The sequence below is a fragment of the Girardinichthys multiradiatus genome, chromosome X, assembly GCF_021462225.1.
Source record: "Girardinichthys multiradiatus isolate DD_20200921_A chromosome X, DD_fGirMul_XY1, whole genome shotgun sequence".
Classification (NCBI taxonomy): Eukaryota; Metazoa; Chordata; class Actinopteri; order Cyprinodontiformes; family Goodeidae; genus Girardinichthys; species Girardinichthys multiradiatus.
The window spans coordinates 39,310,684-39,327,745 of record NC_061817.1 but is presented as its reverse complement, the minus strand read 5'-3'; the positions used below and the strand labels follow the sequence as shown (position 1 = coordinate 39,327,745).

Below are 17,062 nucleotides of genomic sequence, written 5' to 3'. Positions count from 1 at the left end.
TTTAATGGGAAAATAAAAAGGTTTCCTGTTTTGCTTCATCTCATGATGTCACTGCACACATATGGAGCTTTTTTTACATCGGGCTCACAATATGAATAAAAAAAATATTTGCCTGCATCCAAACTATTCCAAATTTTAGTTGTGTTTATGTTCTTTTTTATGTTTGTTTTGTGCTGAAAATAAACGTCAGGCCTTTGCGTTGAAGTGTACAGTAGAAACAGTGCCACCTACAGTAGTTAAACTAGATGACAAAAATAACATTTTCTGTTTGTCTTTTAGATTGAAATATATGAAAGCCCATGAAAAAAAAAAAAAAACACTTGTATCATAATTATAAGATACAAGTGGTTTTTTCCTCAGAGTGGTGAAAATGGGCTTCCATAGAAAAATGGAAAGAAAATCAAATTAAATTTAACTTTCTGATTGGAATTTGACCACAAAAAGGTGGCATTTTAAATCAAAGACTGTACATTAACTTTGTGTGAGGAACAAAGATCTTCCTTCAGTGGTTCAGGGACAGGTAGTGTGTAACAGCATCTCTGGTACCACCAACAGAACATGTCCTGGTTAAACAGTGGGAAACCTGATTCAGAAAACACACCTGGAAAGAACAATCAAGCCCTCATGATCCCCTGAGGAACCGTTGGACACATTATATGCAAGTACTGGGGGTGCATGAAGGTTTTCTTCAGGTCAACTGCAGTAAAACAGCCTGGAGTCCATTCCAGCAGTTCTTCTCTGAGCTTCATTTTCTTTTTATCCATCCGTTTCCTAAATCAGCTCTACTGCAAAAACTGGTTCCTTCAGTCTATCAATGATATGTGATTAAATTCATTCATAGAAATATGTAGATGAAACCAGAAAATATGGCAAAGAATTTAAAACAAGGTTTTAAAGAAATATTTGACATCCCCACTGGTTTTCTTTCCATATTTTATTAATTTAGCAAGAAAAAGTCCACATTTCCACCCAAATAACATCCACTCAACAGAAGTAGTTCTATTTGTTCCAAACTAAAGATCTTTACATCTTCTCAGCACAAAAAAGCTTCCATCAACTACATGATAACTATGTCTATAAACTCTGACTTTTAAATCACTGCATTAGTGGTTTAAACAGAACAGCAGTTCTTAGTGTGTTTATGATGTCAAATAAAAATAGCCATCAGTTCTTCTTGGGCACTAAAAAGAAAATCCTCGCTGCTTGTTCTTCTCTCACTGGTTAAATTCATGTCAGTGTTTAGATTTTATTATTTGTTTTATATCCATTTCTAGACGTGTTTCATCAAAGCGATCCAATCCAGGACATTTTTTTACATCATCTGAAAGGAGACAATGATTCCCTTGCAACATATAATTGAGGGTCCTGTCATCAGTGGTGTTCCTCACAGTAAATGTTTTGCAGGAGTGCCACACCACCTCTTTTCCTCTTCCCAAAGGTCTGAATCTGGGCCTCATTTCAGTCCTAGACCTGGTCCTGGTTTGATTCCCCTCAGGCGGGATGCTGCTGGGTGGTGGCGAGGATCAGAGGGACCTCTTTGTCTCCGGTGCCGAGCAGAGGAAACATCCTCTCTGTGAACTCGGTGTTTGTGTGGAAGCTGTAAATCTCTGTGCCCGACTTCACGTTGTAGAAGGAGACCTGACCCATCTCCACATCCAGGAAGATGCCCACCTGTCGCAGCTTCGGATGGTGACCTTTCACCTGCAGGGTGGAGACGGAGAGCAACAGGTAGCAGTGTGAGTTTATGTCCTCAGCTGTCAAACATTCAGGTTTTTATTTATTACAGCTTCTATACATTATAAAATGTTAATTTTAGCCTTAATAGTCAAATATAAACCAGAAATATCCAGGGTTTGTATTTTCCTTGGAATCTGATAAGAAAATGTTTTGTTTTTTTTAACATCTAGTTTTTATTTTATCAGCTAAATTGTTCGCTTATAACTGGACCTTGGTCAAAGGCGGTGCCGTCAGTGCCTTCAACTGGCTGCCGCTCCACCAGATGGCGTAGTACCCGTTCGCGGGACTCATGTCAAACAGGCCTTTCTTCTGGGCCGACTCACTGACCACACCCAGTTTCCAGTCCTTGTTCTCCCCAACAGAAACCTGCAAGACAAAACGCAGGGTGAAGGAATGTCTCTTAGAGAAACGTTTCTGGTTCTGTTTACAGATTCTGATCTTCCACAAATTCAAAGCACACAAGAAGATGCAAACATGTGACAAGATTATGATCTGCAAGCAGATTCTGACCCAGATTCCAAATAAGATAAAACCTTCGGTGAGACTCAGATCTTCAACCAGATCCAAACATACAACACCACATAAACCTGATCCTAAATAGGATCAACAAGGTCCCAGCAGGCTGAAAATGATCTCCTATAAGCTAACATTTTTACACTAAGAGATCCTGACTCAGGGTGAGGTTCAGGGTCCGACCCTCACCCTGATCCAGTATTCCACTGGATCTCGACAAGAATCATCTACAATGAGATCTCAGCATTTAACAACCCCAGTAGACTCGGGCCTTTTTTGTTTTTGACCAGATCCATTATCCATGACTACAGTTGGAGCCACAACAAGAGTGTAACCCTCACCTACCGATGAGATAACACATCTGACTTTTACATCGTTGTCCTGGTTCCAACTAGTCCACACAGACTCCTCCCCAGAAGCCGCAGTCATTCTGATCCTCAGAGAGATTCTGACTCGGAAATAAAGTTCAATCAAACAAGAACCTGACTCACTGCAGGAGGCTGACCCTCACCCTGATGCACAGTCAGACAAGATATTTATCTCCAACCATCTCTCAGCCCATGAAAAGATCCCAATATAGGACAAGCCATGTAGACTCGGATCTTCTGATGGCTTTTACACCATCCTGACTCTGGAGCAGTTCTTATGGGAAACAAGAGGCCACTCAACATCTAGATCCAATCCTGAACAAGAACTGGACCGGTGACGACAATTGTATGCAAGCACCACTTGGATTCTACAAGACAAGATCCTGACTAAGAAGGTCCTAACCTGCTTCAGGAGCCTTACATTGGTGTACAGGGCAGGCTTCTTAACCTCCCTGAGATCTTTACCTGCAGAACAAGCTTTATTCAGGACATGATCTTTCCTCACAAGGATTTCGACCCTCACCTCAATTCTCAACAGGAGAACAAAACCACAACCAGTTTGAACAGCCTTACCTCGATCTTAAACAATGAACACAAATTACTAGTCAGGAGGTTTAGATACACTTTGTTCATGACTACATTGTAGATTCTCACCAGAATGAACACAAGGAGTTATACAGTAAACAAAACGTGTGAAATAACTCGAAACATTTTTAGATTTTAGATTCTTCCAAACAGCCTCCCTTTGCTCCGATTACTGCTGTTCTCTTAACATTTTCTCCATGAGCTTCATGAGGAGGTCACCTGAGATGGTTTACCAAAGAGTCTTGAAAGAACCTCCCAGAGGTTCATTGAGAGAAGGTCAAAGGTTAATATTTCAGTCGTCACAGCAAAGGGCGGCTACTTTAAGGAATCTAAAATATAAAACATATTTATAGTTATTTTAAAATTTTTTATTTGCTACATAATTCCATACGAGTTTTGATGCCTTCAGTGAAAATCTGATCTGTACACAGATTCACAACATATAGAGATTTGAGCCTGGTACTGGATTTGACCCCATCAGTCTAGTCCACATCCAGATTGATCTGATCTTCTCATCAGGGTCCAGTCAGACCCTGATGAGGTTGACTTTGAGGATTCTGCTCCTCACCTCCCAGTAGTGACGTCCAGAGTTAAACCCCTCCTTCGCGATCACACAAGACCAGACGTCGAACCTCTGATGGCTGTTTCTGAAAAACTGCAGCTTCTCTCCTCTCTTCACCTGCTTCCTGTCTTCTGACAGGATCAGGAATGGGTACGCCGTCACTGGGTTCAGCGTCACATCCTCTACAGAAGCATAAGATGATACAGCAAGATGTTCTGTAGGCATCGCTACTGTGATAATGCATTCAGGACCATTCAGGTCTCTGCTTGACGTCAAAGGTTTTTGACTGAATACAAAGGAACAGTAATGTCTGAACTCTGATAACAACAGGGAATATCTGTGCCCTCTAGCCATTAGGTAACACATGGAAACATTGAATTATAATGTAACAAAATCCTAAAAACACAAATTTCCAAATAAAGCTCACCAATGTAGACCCGGGCTTTCTTGAGTCCTAAAACAGAACAAAAAAAAAAAACATTCAAAAGAAAAACTCAAACCTAGAAATGAATTTCCCTGATTTATTCCTCAATGCATTGCGTAGATCATCAGATTATTTGATGACCAAATCAACAAGTGGGAGCAGTGTGTGAAGAGATCATTTTGAGCAGAGTTGTTATAGCAATCACTGCTCTGGTCCATGCATACTCTTAAAGATGAGTTTAGGTCCCTCTAGTTTTCCTGCTGGGCTGCATTGTGGAGCAGTTGTTTCCACCACAGCCATAGAGCAAGAAGGTCCTGGGTTCAAATCCTGACCAGGGCCTTTTCCAGTACATGGCGTTTGTTCTCCTCCTGCATGTCAGGGTTCTTTCCAGGCACTCAACCGCTCTAAATTGCCTATAGAACCAAGTGTGTTTGTCCCTGTGATGGACTGGCGACCCGTTCAAGGTGTACTCTGCCTCTCCCCCAATGACTGCTGGAGATAGGCACCAGCGCCCCCACTCCCCCAGACTAAATGAATTGAATTTATTTGGGGACAGCAGCAATAAAAGGGTTAACTGATTTCCTGCTTGGACCTGCAGAACTGCTAGATCCACCACAACTACCCCTGAGAGGGACAGCCAGGCAGATGTCCGATTAGCCCAGTGCTACCAGTTACTGCCACCATGCTTGGATTTCCGGGCCCTTCCATAACATGACCATCATTCCTGTTAACACCAGAGGGGTTATAGGGATGATAACAGATCATAAATATAAGTACAGCTCAAAGAATTTGAATATGTTGAAGCAGTTCAATATCTTTGTCCCTCATTTCAGAAAGAGAAACTCTGATATAGATCCATTCCACATAGAGTAAAATATATTTAAAGCCTTTATGAAAAAAGACAAAATTTCAGTCTCTCACAAAATTTTAACATTGGAAAAAGTTCAATATTTTAAACTCATGGTGTCAGCACCCTAATCAGATAATTAAATCCTAACAGCAAAGGTTTCCTGAGCCTTTAGATGGTCTCTGAGTCTGGGACTGTAGGAGACAACCATGGAGAAGACTGCTGATTGGACAGATGTCCAGGAGACAGTCGCTGACACCCTCCACAAGGAGGGGAGGCCACATAAAGTCATTGCTGAAGAAGCTGGCTGTTCACAGAATGGTGTATCCAAATGTATTAACAGAAAGTTGAGTGGAAGGAAAACAAGTGATAGGAAAAGGTGCTCTGGCTACAGGGAAAACTGCAACCTTGAAAGGATGGTCAAGAAAATCCAATTCAAGAATTTGGAGGAACTTCACAAGGAGTGGACTGAGGCTTACATCGGCGCATCCAGAACCACTGTGCACAGACGTATCCTACACATGAGCTACGAGCGTCTTACCTGGGCTGAGAAAAACCAGAACTGGACTGTTACGCAGTGGTCCAAAGTCCTATTTTCAGTTAAAAATAAAGTTTCAATTTCATTTGGAGATCAAGTTCCCAGAGTCTGGAGGAAGAGTGGAGAGGACCAGAATCCACGTTGCTTGAAGTCCAGTGTGAAGTTTCCACAGTCAGAGATGATCTGGGGTGCCACGTCATCTACTGGTTCTGGTCCACTGGGTTTTCTGCAGTCCACAGTCAACACAGCCATCTATCAGGATGTTTTAGAGCACTTCATGCTTCCTTCTGCTGACAAGCTTTATGGAGAAACTGTTTTCATTTTCAGCAGGGCTAGGTACCGGCCCACACTGCCAGATGTACCAAAATCTGGTCCAATGAACATGTTGCTGCGCTTGATTGGCCAACAAATTGGCCTGAGCAGAACCCCATAGAGACTCTATTGTCAAGAGGAATTTGAGAGACACCAGAACCAAAAATGCAGATGACCTGAAGGCTCCTATCAAAGCACCCTGGGCTTCCAGAACACCTCAGCAGGACCACAAGCAGATCCCCTCCATGCCATGCCGCATCAATCCAGTAATTCAGGAGCCCAGATCCAGAACTGAGTGCATAGAACTGAACAAACTTTTAGAACCCTGACATTTCTGTTTAAAGTGTACTTTTTATTGATATTATGTAATTTTATAATAATATCCAAGACAATTGATTTTGGGTTTTCATTCTCTGTAAACCAGAATCAAAGTTACAAGAATTGAAGACTTGACATATTTCCCTCTATGTGGAATGAATCTTTATCATACCTGAGTTTCTCTTTCTGAAATAGAAATATCAAACATTTCCATGATATTCTATTTTTATATTTTATTATATTCTTATCGTGCTGCTAGTTTAGATGATCCAAGCAGAATATAAATGTGGCAAACAGGAATATGAATTCATCTGTCCCAGTTTATTATTACAATCACTGTCTTCTTCACCTTCTGCTTTTTATTTGCTGCTTATACTTGAACTGGGATGATCCCAGTCTAACTGCAGCTCATATGAATGAAGATAAACTCCAGCCTACACTCTGGCTCATTCTTATCTGACTCTTCTTTATCGTGCTCCTGATGTAAACCCTAATATACTGAGAAACTGTGACGACTTGGAGAAAAAAACTGTTCTTCTCGTGTTTAGAGTTTAAATCCATGAGAGACAGGATTATGAGCTGAAGCTCCAGATGTTGCAGTTAGAGCTCCAGTAATCTCGATGGGATGGTTGTTGATGTGACATTTTTTTCCAAGTCAAGCTTAAGTTTAACTTGAAAAAGTTCAAACTTTGTTGAAACTACATACCTGAAACATGTTTCATCTTCTTTGGATCTGATGGGGAAAGGAAATCACAGTAAAGCATCTGCAGTATTATAAGGAGTTTATGTGTCAGGTCAGGCCTGATGGTGGACCATAAACCTGGTTTTACCTTTCAGAGACCACTGACTCATCCTCAGAGTCCCCCTGCTTCCTCTCAGACTCATCATGCTCTCAGCTGCCATCAGGTCACCGGGTGAAACTGAAACACAGCCGTCAAAGAGACCGTTCAGACTCTGACCTCACACCAGGAAACACTTGCTCTATGAACCTTTGACTTACAGGAGTCTTTGGAGTCTCTAGAACCTTTTGGGCGGACCTCCCCCATCCAGATTTCATCTATTTTGATCTTCACATCGGACAGACTGCTCTTCACATCATCCAGCTGGAAGTGAAGAGTAAACTCAGTCTCCTCATCCACGCCATCCTTCTGCTCCTCTTTCAGAGGAGCCGTGACCTCCTCAAAGCTCTGAGATTAAAAGAAGAATAAGAAGAGACGCCTCCTCTATTCATCTAACTGTTTTAACACCTCAAACATCTGACGTTCTACTTTTACCTGCAGGAAGCTGATGTGATCCTGACTGACGGCCTGGGCCTCGAGCGTGGCCCTTCGATCCATCAGCTGGCTAAGCTCCGCCTCCAGACGGTCCACCAGCCCCTCCCCCTTTGACATCACAGCCTCCAGCTGGTTCTGGATCCCACCCACCACGTGAGTCCGGATCCTGTCCAGTATGGCCGACACTTCGTCCAGAAGGTGTTCGACATCACCTCGTTCTTTGTCTGTGTAGTTCTGAGACCAAATCACACAGAACCTTTTCATTCACCGATCTGAACCAAGATAAAGTTCTGACCCGGTCCTCAATAACCAGCCAAAGCCCTCAGCAAAACTTTCAAAGACCTTCAGAGTTCTGAAGAACAGTTAATTGAGACGAGCGTGAAACATTCCAGGAAAGTCCAACAACTTGGCAGAAAAACAAGAAACGAGGACTTGATCAGGAATGTTAAATTGGACCTTAAGAACAGAACCTTAAGAACTTCTAACAGAAGTTTAAACTGTAAAAAACCAAGAGACCTGCACGCCTTCCAGCTTCCTCTTCAGGTCACTCAAGCGGATCTCCTTCTCTTTGATGTGGTTCAGGAGGTCCTGCTCCGTCCTCGCCACCTGTTTCTGAACACACAGATGAAGAGCAACGTGAAGATGGGATGAAGAAGAGTTACCAGATGCAAGGAGTAGGTTCTGGTCTCTCTACCTGTTTTCCGAGTCTCTCAGTCTGGACAGAGACGGTTTTGTGAGTGCGATGTTCCTCCAGGACGCAGATGGCACAGATGCAGCGCTGACAGGTCCTACAGAAAACCTGAAGACAAACAGAAGATGTTCAGTTGGTGGAAGGTTCTCCTGTCTTCATCCAGAGAAATTTACAAATACCCGACAGTAGAACAGCATGAAATTAGGTCCCTGTAGGTTAAACGCTAACGCTACTTCAACCTCAAAATCAGAACAGAGTAGAAGACCATGAGAAGGTCAGACAAAAAGGAAACACCAATCCAGCATAACATTACGACAAGAGACAGGTGAAGGAAATAATACTGATCATCATCTTCCTCAAAGTTGGTGTGTTAGAAAGATCTGAGCGACATCCAACCAACGAGATTCTGTAGCTCAAACTGTTGCAGAAGTTAATGCCGGTTCTGATAGTAAGGTACAAGAACACGCAGAGCATCAGAGTTTGTTGCGCATGGGGCTCCAGACCCATCAGGTTTGCCCATGCTGACCTGTGCCCACAGCCAGACGCACCATTAATGGGGACATGAGAATCAGACGTGGACCATGGAGCGATGGAAGAAGGTGATCTGGTAGATGAATCCTGTTTTCTTTTAAACCACCTAGATGACAGGGTGGTTCAATGATTCAGGAATGGTTTGATCCACTCAGCAAGGAGTTTGAGGTGTTGAATCGGCCCCCAGATTCCAAAGATCTCAGCACATCCAACAGATCCCAATCAGGGATCTGTTGGATGTGCTGGAAAAACAAGTCTGATTCATGGAGACTACGTCAAAAGACTTAAAAGATCTGCTGTAAACAGTCCTCTGGCAGGAACATGGTCATAATGTTATGCCTCATCAGTACATTATGATTTTCTCTTGACCTTCATTTTCTGTCTGAACGAATAGGCTGTTCCCAGAGTGCTGTATCAAGGCACCTCAGTGGGAAGTCTGTGGGAAGGAAAAAGTGTGGCAGAAAACGCTGCACAACGAGAAGAGGTGACCGGACCCTGAGGAAGATTGTGGAGAAGGGCCGATTCCAGACCGTGGGGGACCTGCGGAAGCAGTGGACTGAGTCTGGAGTAGAAACATCCAGAGCCACCGTGCACAGGCGTGTGCAGGAAATGGGCTACAGGTGCCGCAATCCCCAGATCAAGCAACTTTTGAACCAGAAACAGCGGCAGAAGCGCCTGACCTGGGCTACAGAGAAGCAGCACTGGACTGTTGCTCAGTGGTCCAAAGTACTTTTTTCGGATGAAAGCAAATTCTGCATGTCATTCGGAAATCAAGGTGCCAGAGTCTGGAGGAAGACTGGGGAGAAGGAAATGCCAAAATGCCAGAAGTTCAGTGTCAAGTACCCACAGTCAGTGATGGTCTGGGGTGCCGTGTCAGCTGCTGGTGTTGGTCCACTGTGTTTTATCAAGGGCAGGGTCAATGCAGCTAGCTATCAGGAGATTTTGGAGCACTTCATGCTTCCATCTGCTGAAAAGCTTTATGGAGATGAAGATTTCATTTTTCAGCACGACCTGGCACCTGCTCACAGTGCCAAAACCACTGGTAAATGGTTTACTGACCATGGTATCACTGTGCTCAATTGGCCTGCCAACTCTCCTGACCTGAACCCCATAGAGAATCTGTGGGATATTGTGAAGAGAACGTTGAGAGACTCAAGACCCAACACTCTGGATGAGCTAAAGGCCGCTATCGAAGCATCCTGGGCCTCCATAAGACCTCAGCAGTGTCTCAGGCTGATTGCCTCCATGCCACGCCGCATTGAAGCAGTCATTTCTGCAAAAGGATTCCCGACCAAGTATTGAGTGCATAAATGTACATGATTATTTGAAGGTTGATGTTTTTTGTATTAAAAACACTTTTCTTTTATTGGTCGGATGAAATATGCTAATTTTGTGAGATAGGAATTTTGGGTTTTCATGAGCTGTATGCCAAAATCATCCGTATTAAGACAATAAAAGACCTGAAATATTTCAGTTAGTGTGCAATGAATCTAAAATATATGAATGTTAAATTTTCATCATTACATTATGGAAAATAATGAACTTTATCACAATATGCTAATATTTTGAGAAGGACCTGTACATGCATGCTCAGTATGAGGGATTGCTGCAAAGTCAACACCAGTGACTGTCCACTGTCTCTACATGCTCATCCAGGAGGAGTGAATGCTGCAAGTCACTGACTGGATGCAATCTGCTGGGTTTCCTTAGACAGAAAAACATTTCATCCAATTTGAATAAATAACTGAATCTGACTGAACTGTTCAATGATTAAGAATAACTGGAATGTATGAACCTGACTGTTGTGAAGAACCTTGAGACGACATGTTGTGAATTGGCGCTATATAAATAAACTGAATTGAATTGAATTGATGATAATGATGATGCAGATCTGGTCTTCAAACCTTAAAAACAAAGAAAGGCTGGAAAGTGACCTTCTCCAAATCAGAATTACATGAAACCATCCAAAGAGTCTGGAGGAATATCAGGGAGCATTTCAAGAAGGACCCAGAGGCTTCTGGGATGGTCCATCTCTAAGTGGGAACATGGATCATTTGGACCAGTTCTCCAGATGTTTGTTGGAAGAGCAGTATCCAATCTGCAGCCAGGTCCTGTGATGGTAGGACGTTGTATAATGGTATGGGCTTGGATCATTTCCTCTGTGATGCAGCATTGATGAAAAAGCAGAGATTCTAGAGCAACATCTGCTGCCTTCAGGACCACATCTCCTCCAGGACAATGGAGAACCACATTCCAAAGTCCTGGCTGAGGTACAGGAGGACACTGCTGCTGGACCGGCCTGCCTGCAGACGAGTCCTTTACAGGAGGACAGTTGGATGTTTGCAGGAAGAATATGTGAAAATTATCCCTGGAAGTCTTCATGGACTGGGATCCTTAATGCAGGAACAGCTTTGATTGTTGGGAGAAGGAACGGGAACGTTACAAAGTGGGAAAATCTGAACTGAAACAAAACATTTCTGGAAGGTGTTGGAGGCTGAAATGCAGAAATGGATGGACACTGAGAAGACAAGCATTCAGGAGCAGATACCTCCTGTCTTTGTATCACTGTGTGACATAAAATCAAAGGAAACTATCAGTAATTTCTGAACATTTTAACTCTGTCTGATTTGGGTTGTTTGGTTCTGATGATGTGTTTGCTCTTGCCTCCATCAGGCGTCGGTGTACGGAGCAGGTGCGACCCCTGAGGGCCTCCCGGGGGTCCATAAGTGGGTGTTTGGCATAGAAGGGGGTGTTGTAATGAGGCTGCACATGCTCGTTACAGTATGAGGCGGTGCAGGTGAGGCAGGAGCTGGTGGCTGGTTGTTTAACACCTGAGCAGACGTCACACCACACCACATCTTCTGGAGCTACTGCTGCCAGAGACGGTGACAAGAACGGGTTCGTACTCCTACTGTCCTCCATGGCGTCCAGCGACCCATTCCGGAGTGGTGCTGAAAACCCCGTGGCACCATAATGGGTCTGCTTGTATTTATCTGCTATCAGAGCAAAGACCTTGTTGATGCTGAGCTGGGGTCGCTCGTCAAACTGCCGTTTGCAGAGAGGACAGGTGGAGACCGAGCTGGATGCCCAGTACCCGCCGATACACACCTGCAGAGATGGCACAAAGGTCAAACATCAGTCAGACAGAACCTCTCAGATGCTCTAGCCCACCTCAGAAGAAGCTTACCTGACAAAAGTTGTGTCCACAGGGGGTAGAAACCGGATCAGTGAACAGGTCCAAACAGATGGAGCAGGTCAGTTCCTGCTCTGAGAAGAGTTCTGGTGCCTCTGCCATCATCAATCAGCTGCTGCTGGACAGAGGCCAAACAATGTTAAAGAAACCCAGATGAATGTCAACCAACCAGTACTTTGGATCTTTCAATAATTTTTTACCTCCGCCTTCCTCCCTCCCTGTTGGTTGGAGTAAGGGGGAGTCAGGTTTAGCCTAAACCGGCTCAGTTATGGTTGAGGTCCAAACACACCCTCCATTTCTGCTACCTGTATGACCCCTTCTCTTTTCCAATGGTTATAATCAGTCTGACAGAGAGAGGTATCCCAATCCTTGTGGTTTTTAGTATAACAATGATCATCAGTGGCTTAGATGGATAAACTTTATCAGTTTATTATTTTACTTAGTACACCTACACATAGCCTGTTCTAAAATGGCCAAACTAACACTCAGTAGTTTAATCTAACCTCCCCAAACAACGCCGCACCATTCCTAACCCTTTGTGAAGAGCCTTGAGACGACATGTGTTGTGAATTGGCGCCATTTAAATAAAACTGAATTGAATCTGTCCCGCCCACCTTAGCTGACCAACTGAACATTACATGTGGGTCAGGGCCGAGCGGTTCTGTTCTATTCTTAGAGAAAAGAACATTTTCCTAAGATAAATTTATCTTCCTCAACTTCCTAACATGAACATATCATGATCATCACCTTCAGTTAGACTGAATTACTGTTGGACCTTTTGAATTCTTCTGTAGAACTCGCTCAGATGATTTCTGATGTCAACTGATTTAAAATAAAGTGAAAGCAACACCAATCAGTCACTCAGCAGGCCCAAACTTCAGAAAAAAGTCAAAGAGGTGATGGAGCTTCAGTCACACATGGAACAGGGAGTGAACCCAGTTTCCTGTAGACCAGATTCCAGCCAAACCTTCAGCTGAACCCCAAACAGACTGGCTGTTCTTAATCACTGTCAGGATTCAGAAATAAAACATCCCTTCTGGTCCAGATCCTGAAGGTCGGGTCTGAAACAACCTGCAGACTGTTGTTTTAGCAAGCAAGCAGAACTGGGAGTGTCACACCTGGACTCACAAAATTATCTGACCTGTTTCTTGAAGTCACGCAATCACATTCCAGCCTAAAACCTGAGAACTCTGACACACTGAGACCGGAACAACCACAACAGAACTGACTGACTGGCAGTGGGCAGGGCTCCTGCAGCTGCTCAGAACAGGTGTGAGCAGGTAAGAACTGGGTGGAGACAGTTTAACTGAATGAGATTCACAAATCAGAAGAGCTGGTTTATTTTACAAATAGAAATTGTAACTCAGCATCTGGACCGAACTGTACAGGTGTCAGCAGGCCCACCTGGCAGGTAACCGTTCCCTCCAGCTTCATGCTGGTGCATCTCTGAAGCTGTGAGCCTGGAAGCACTGGAGGCTGATAGCCTGATAAACCCGGAGCTGAATGTTTGTTTTAGTGAAACGAATCAAAAAGGATGAAGACGTGACGGAAGATCTGTCCTGGATTCAGGTAAACAGGAAATATTTCAGCTCCAGATCCATCTGGGTTCCCCCACTGAAGCTGAAACCCAACTGACTGCAGCGTCCTCACATTCAGGAATTTCATTCTTCAACATAAAAAGTTATATCTGCAATCCTGAAACCCTTTTAAATGTAATTATAGCTAACCTACATGACCTTTGAATTAAGCCATTCTGTACTCCAAGGCTAACAGACAGAAATAAGAGAAACAAAGTCCTGATTAGTGAACACTTTAGCTTGATGTTTCCTCAGAAGCATCCACACCCTTTACTGGGATTTTATTTATTTATTATTGATTTAGGTCAGGGCTTTGACTAGTCCATTCGAACACATGAATCTGCTTTGATCTAAACCACCCATTGTGTCTCTGGCTAGATGTTTAGGAGTCCTGCTGGAAGGTGAACCTCCACCTCAGTCCAAAGTATTCTTCAGCCTCTAACAGGTGTTCCTCCATTGTCCTGAATTTGGCTCCTTTCATCCCCATCAACTCTGACCAGCTTCTCTGTTGTTCTGTAGCACCCTCTGAGACCTTCACAGAACATCTGCATTTATACTGAGAATAATTTACACACGGCAGGACTCTGGTTACTAATTAGAAGACTTGTGAAGGTAATTGGCTGCACTGGATTTTATTTATGCGTATCAGATTAAAGAAGGCCGAATATAATTTAGATTTTTATTGTAAAAATGTTGAAAACTATGCATCATTTTCCTTTCACAATTCTGCACTTTGCTTTGACACAGAAAATCTGAATGAAACACTTTGAATGTGGAAAATGTGAAGAAGGGGATCATCTCCAAGTATTTCCAGCCATCTTGATTTCCTTTCATTTTGACTGAGGTGGTTCCTCATGGCAGGATTAATCTGTCATTCGCAGTGAGTTCGCCAGAAAACGAACTGTGTTAGAGAAGAAGAGATGCTTGAAACTTCTCACGTTCTGCACTGAACTCCAGAGGTGTTTGCACTGCCAGGATGGGAGCTGCAGTAAATCTGTGAGAGGAATACAGCATGCTTTAATCTAGAACAGAACAGCCACAGAGAGCTTGGTTTGACCTTGGACTGCTCAGAACCAGAACCTTTCCTCCTTGGGTCATAAAGGCCTGGATGACCGTACTTTGGCTTCTTTCTTTTCGAGCAGATAGGTAAACTAAGCAGAAACTGCAGCTGAAAGCTTTAGAAAATTGCTAAGCCCAACATCCACAGAACCTCACAATCACCAGGAATTAAAAACAGAAATATTCAAATGCACCAATTATTCATTTAAATATTAATAAAACAATCAGTAGCTGAAGGTTATTAATTTAGTCCAGAGACTAAAACATAAAAAGTATTAATTCACATCTGTCAGTACGAAGCCGAAACTACTGGAGTTTACTGGAGTAACCACGACTCACAATTTACCCATCATGACATGGTGGTGGCAGCGTGATGGTCTGGGCTGCTTCAGGACCCGGTCGACTTGCTGCACTCAAAGGAGCCAGAAATTCTGCTCTCTAGCAGAAAATCCTGAATGCCCAACCAAGAGTTCATGACCTTAAACTCAAGATCACTTGGGCTCTGCATCAGAACAATGATCCAAAGAACACCAGCAAGTCCACCTTGGCTTCAAAAACAAGATCAAAATGGAGATTTTGGAGTGGCCTGGTCATAGTCTAGACTTCAATCTATGCAGCAATTTTCATGCTAGAAAATCCTCTAATGTGTCTGAAATAAAAAATGTTTTTGCAATGCAGAGCGGGTCAGAATTCCTCCAAAGGGGTGTTAAAGACTCATGACCGGTTATCAGATGTTGCTGCCAAGAGTAGAACAACCAGTAATTGGGTTTAGGGGGTGATTTCTTGTGTAGAACCAGGTTGATTTGGATAAAAATCATTGTTTGAAACCTGCTTTTGGTGTTTATTCTGGTTATCTTTGGTATCAAAATTAATTTGATGATCTGAAACATTTAAGAGAATGACAAAAAAGTAGAAACAAGAAATCTGTAAAGGTGGTAAATACTTCTTCACAACTCCTTTGAATCTGACAGAACTGTTGGATCTGAGGCTGAAGAGGACATGTCAGACCTGAGAGATACACCAGAGACAAAATAAAGAACCTGGGAGCCACCTCAACCTCCAGCCGATCATCTGATGTATGCCTCGTTTTCTGCAGACTGGACTAAAACCAAGTGAAAAAGCATCCAAGGTCCAAAAAGTATCTCCTCTTTGCTGCTGCTAACTGAACTCATTTAAATTCAGTTGGAGCTGCTGAGCAGAACCCTGTCCAACTAGTCTGACTCGCAGGGGGCAGACAGCCCTCAGTTTCCACAAATTCATCCACATCACATCATTTTGCCTGGAAAACCTTCCTGCTCCGCCTGAGACGGTGACTCTGCTGCTGTTTCATGTTCTTCAGCAGTTCTCCGAGATCAGAGGGGATCAGGTCCCTCACATCAACAGTTAGACCCGACCTGAAGCTACAGAAGCAGCACAGCTACAGGTTTCTACCAGTTCTTTTACTTTGTGAGGCAAACTTTACCAAAACCCAAAGGGATAGGAAACCTCTCCAGATATCTTGATGAATCACCACAGATCAGCAGCTTCAAGGTGTTTCCTCCCTGTGACACACATGAACCAATGATGAGGTTCAGCTGGAAGCTTCTGGAGCTGATTTTAACCAGCAAACACAACAGAAATGTGTCTGAGTTCATAACCAGGCTGCTTCCTCAAGAAAAACCTTCAGTTTAAGTCTAAAACCAACACAAAGATCGGAGCTGCTTCACGATTCTACACAAATAAAAACTAAACTCGGCAGAAACCAGCAAAGAACCTCTGAATTTCTTACCTTCTCCTCCGTCACTCATCTAGTGTCTGCCCCAAACCCTGAAAGTCAGGTCTGTGATGTCATCAGTAGGCAGGGCTAGTGGGTGCAGAAAGTGGCCAGGTGAGTCTGTGAGTGGAGACACTTGCTCCACCTGTTTGAAGTTAATTTAATCACAGATCAGGGGTCTGAAATCTCCAGCCGTCAGCAGCGTGGATTAAAGACAGGATTTAAAAATGCTCCTGTTTGCTCCAACCTTTCAGTCAAATGAGCTGAAACAGTTCAGGAAATGTATTCAGGCTTTACATTCACCTTAATGACAAATATTTGAAGAATGTATGAGACAAAAACAAAAATTATTTTTAAAAATTATATATAGAAATAGATATCTATATAGGTATCTATAATTTATAATGTTTTACAATGCAATACAACAAAAGCAATAAAGTAAATAAAAAATAAAAAAATGCAATAATGTTTGTTCCTGATCAACTCCGGCTGGTGCCTTGCTCGAGGGCAGCAGTGACTCTGAGCTCCAGGTTTGGGAGTGACGCTTGTTTTTCAGCTTCAGGATGGACGGAGTGGACAGACAACATTCCTGCAGCACAGTGTGTCTCTGTGAGCTCAGTGTTGGATGGGAGCAGGTTTCTCTGAGAACAGTTTGCCTGTTTGATTTCTTGTTTTAATGAAAATGACTGTAACAGTGTGGAGTCCTGGAGAAGGAAAATGTTGATGTTAATCTGGACAGAAATGATGAGTGAGGAAGATCCAATTTATTTTCAGACTGAC

At 43.2% G+C, this 17,062-nt stretch overlaps 1 protein-coding gene across 4 annotated transcripts; it reads right to left on the bottom strand.

Annotated features, from left to right (window-relative positions):
* Positions 1–916: 916 nt before the first annotated feature.
* Positions 917–16,428, bottom strand: LOC124862307 (E3 ubiquitin/ISG15 ligase TRIM25-like). 4 transcript variants are annotated; one of them, XM_047356139.1, is made up of 14 exons: positions 16,298–16,415; positions 15,992–16,070; positions 11,888–12,011; positions 11,365–11,808; positions 8,173–8,277; positions 7,995–8,090; positions 7,479–7,712; positions 7,205–7,391; positions 7,035–7,124; positions 6,911–6,937; positions 4,193–4,219; positions 3,772–3,947; positions 1,948–2,103; positions 917–1,701 (listed from the first exon to the last, which is right to left on the bottom strand). In XM_047356139.1, the coding sequence occupies exons 3-14, from the start codon at positions 11,996–11,998 to the stop codon at positions 1,492–1,494; spliced, it is 1,863 nt and encodes a 620-aa protein (XP_047212095.1). In that variant the 5' UTR covers positions 11,999–12,011; positions 15,992–16,070; positions 16,298–16,415; the 3' UTR covers positions 917–1,491. The 4 variants fall into 4 exon arrangements, with proteins under 4 accessions (XP_047212095.1, XP_047212090.1, XP_047212091.1 ...); XM_047356134.1 differs by having other exon boundaries at positions 11,888–12,008; XM_047356135.1 differs by lacking the exon at positions 15,992–16,070 and having other exon boundaries at positions 11,888–12,008; positions 16,298–16,428.
* Positions 16,429–17,062: the final 634 nt, after the last annotated feature.

Bases quoted from the DNA above. Each gene is read 5' to 3' on its own strand.
- LOC124862307 (XM_047356135.1), bottom strand. From the start codon at position 11,998: ATGATGGCAGAGGCACCAGAACTCTTCTCAGAGCAGGAACTGACCTGC. The intron at 7,392-7,478 runs GTAAAAGTAGAA...TTTTAATCTCAG, and splicing joins ATCACATCAGCTTCCTGCAG to AGCTTTGAGGAGGTCACGGC. The intron at 7,125-7,204 runs GTAAGTCAAAGG...GCTGTGTTTCAG, and splicing joins TAGAGACTCCAAAGACTCCT to TTTCACCCGGTGACCTGATG.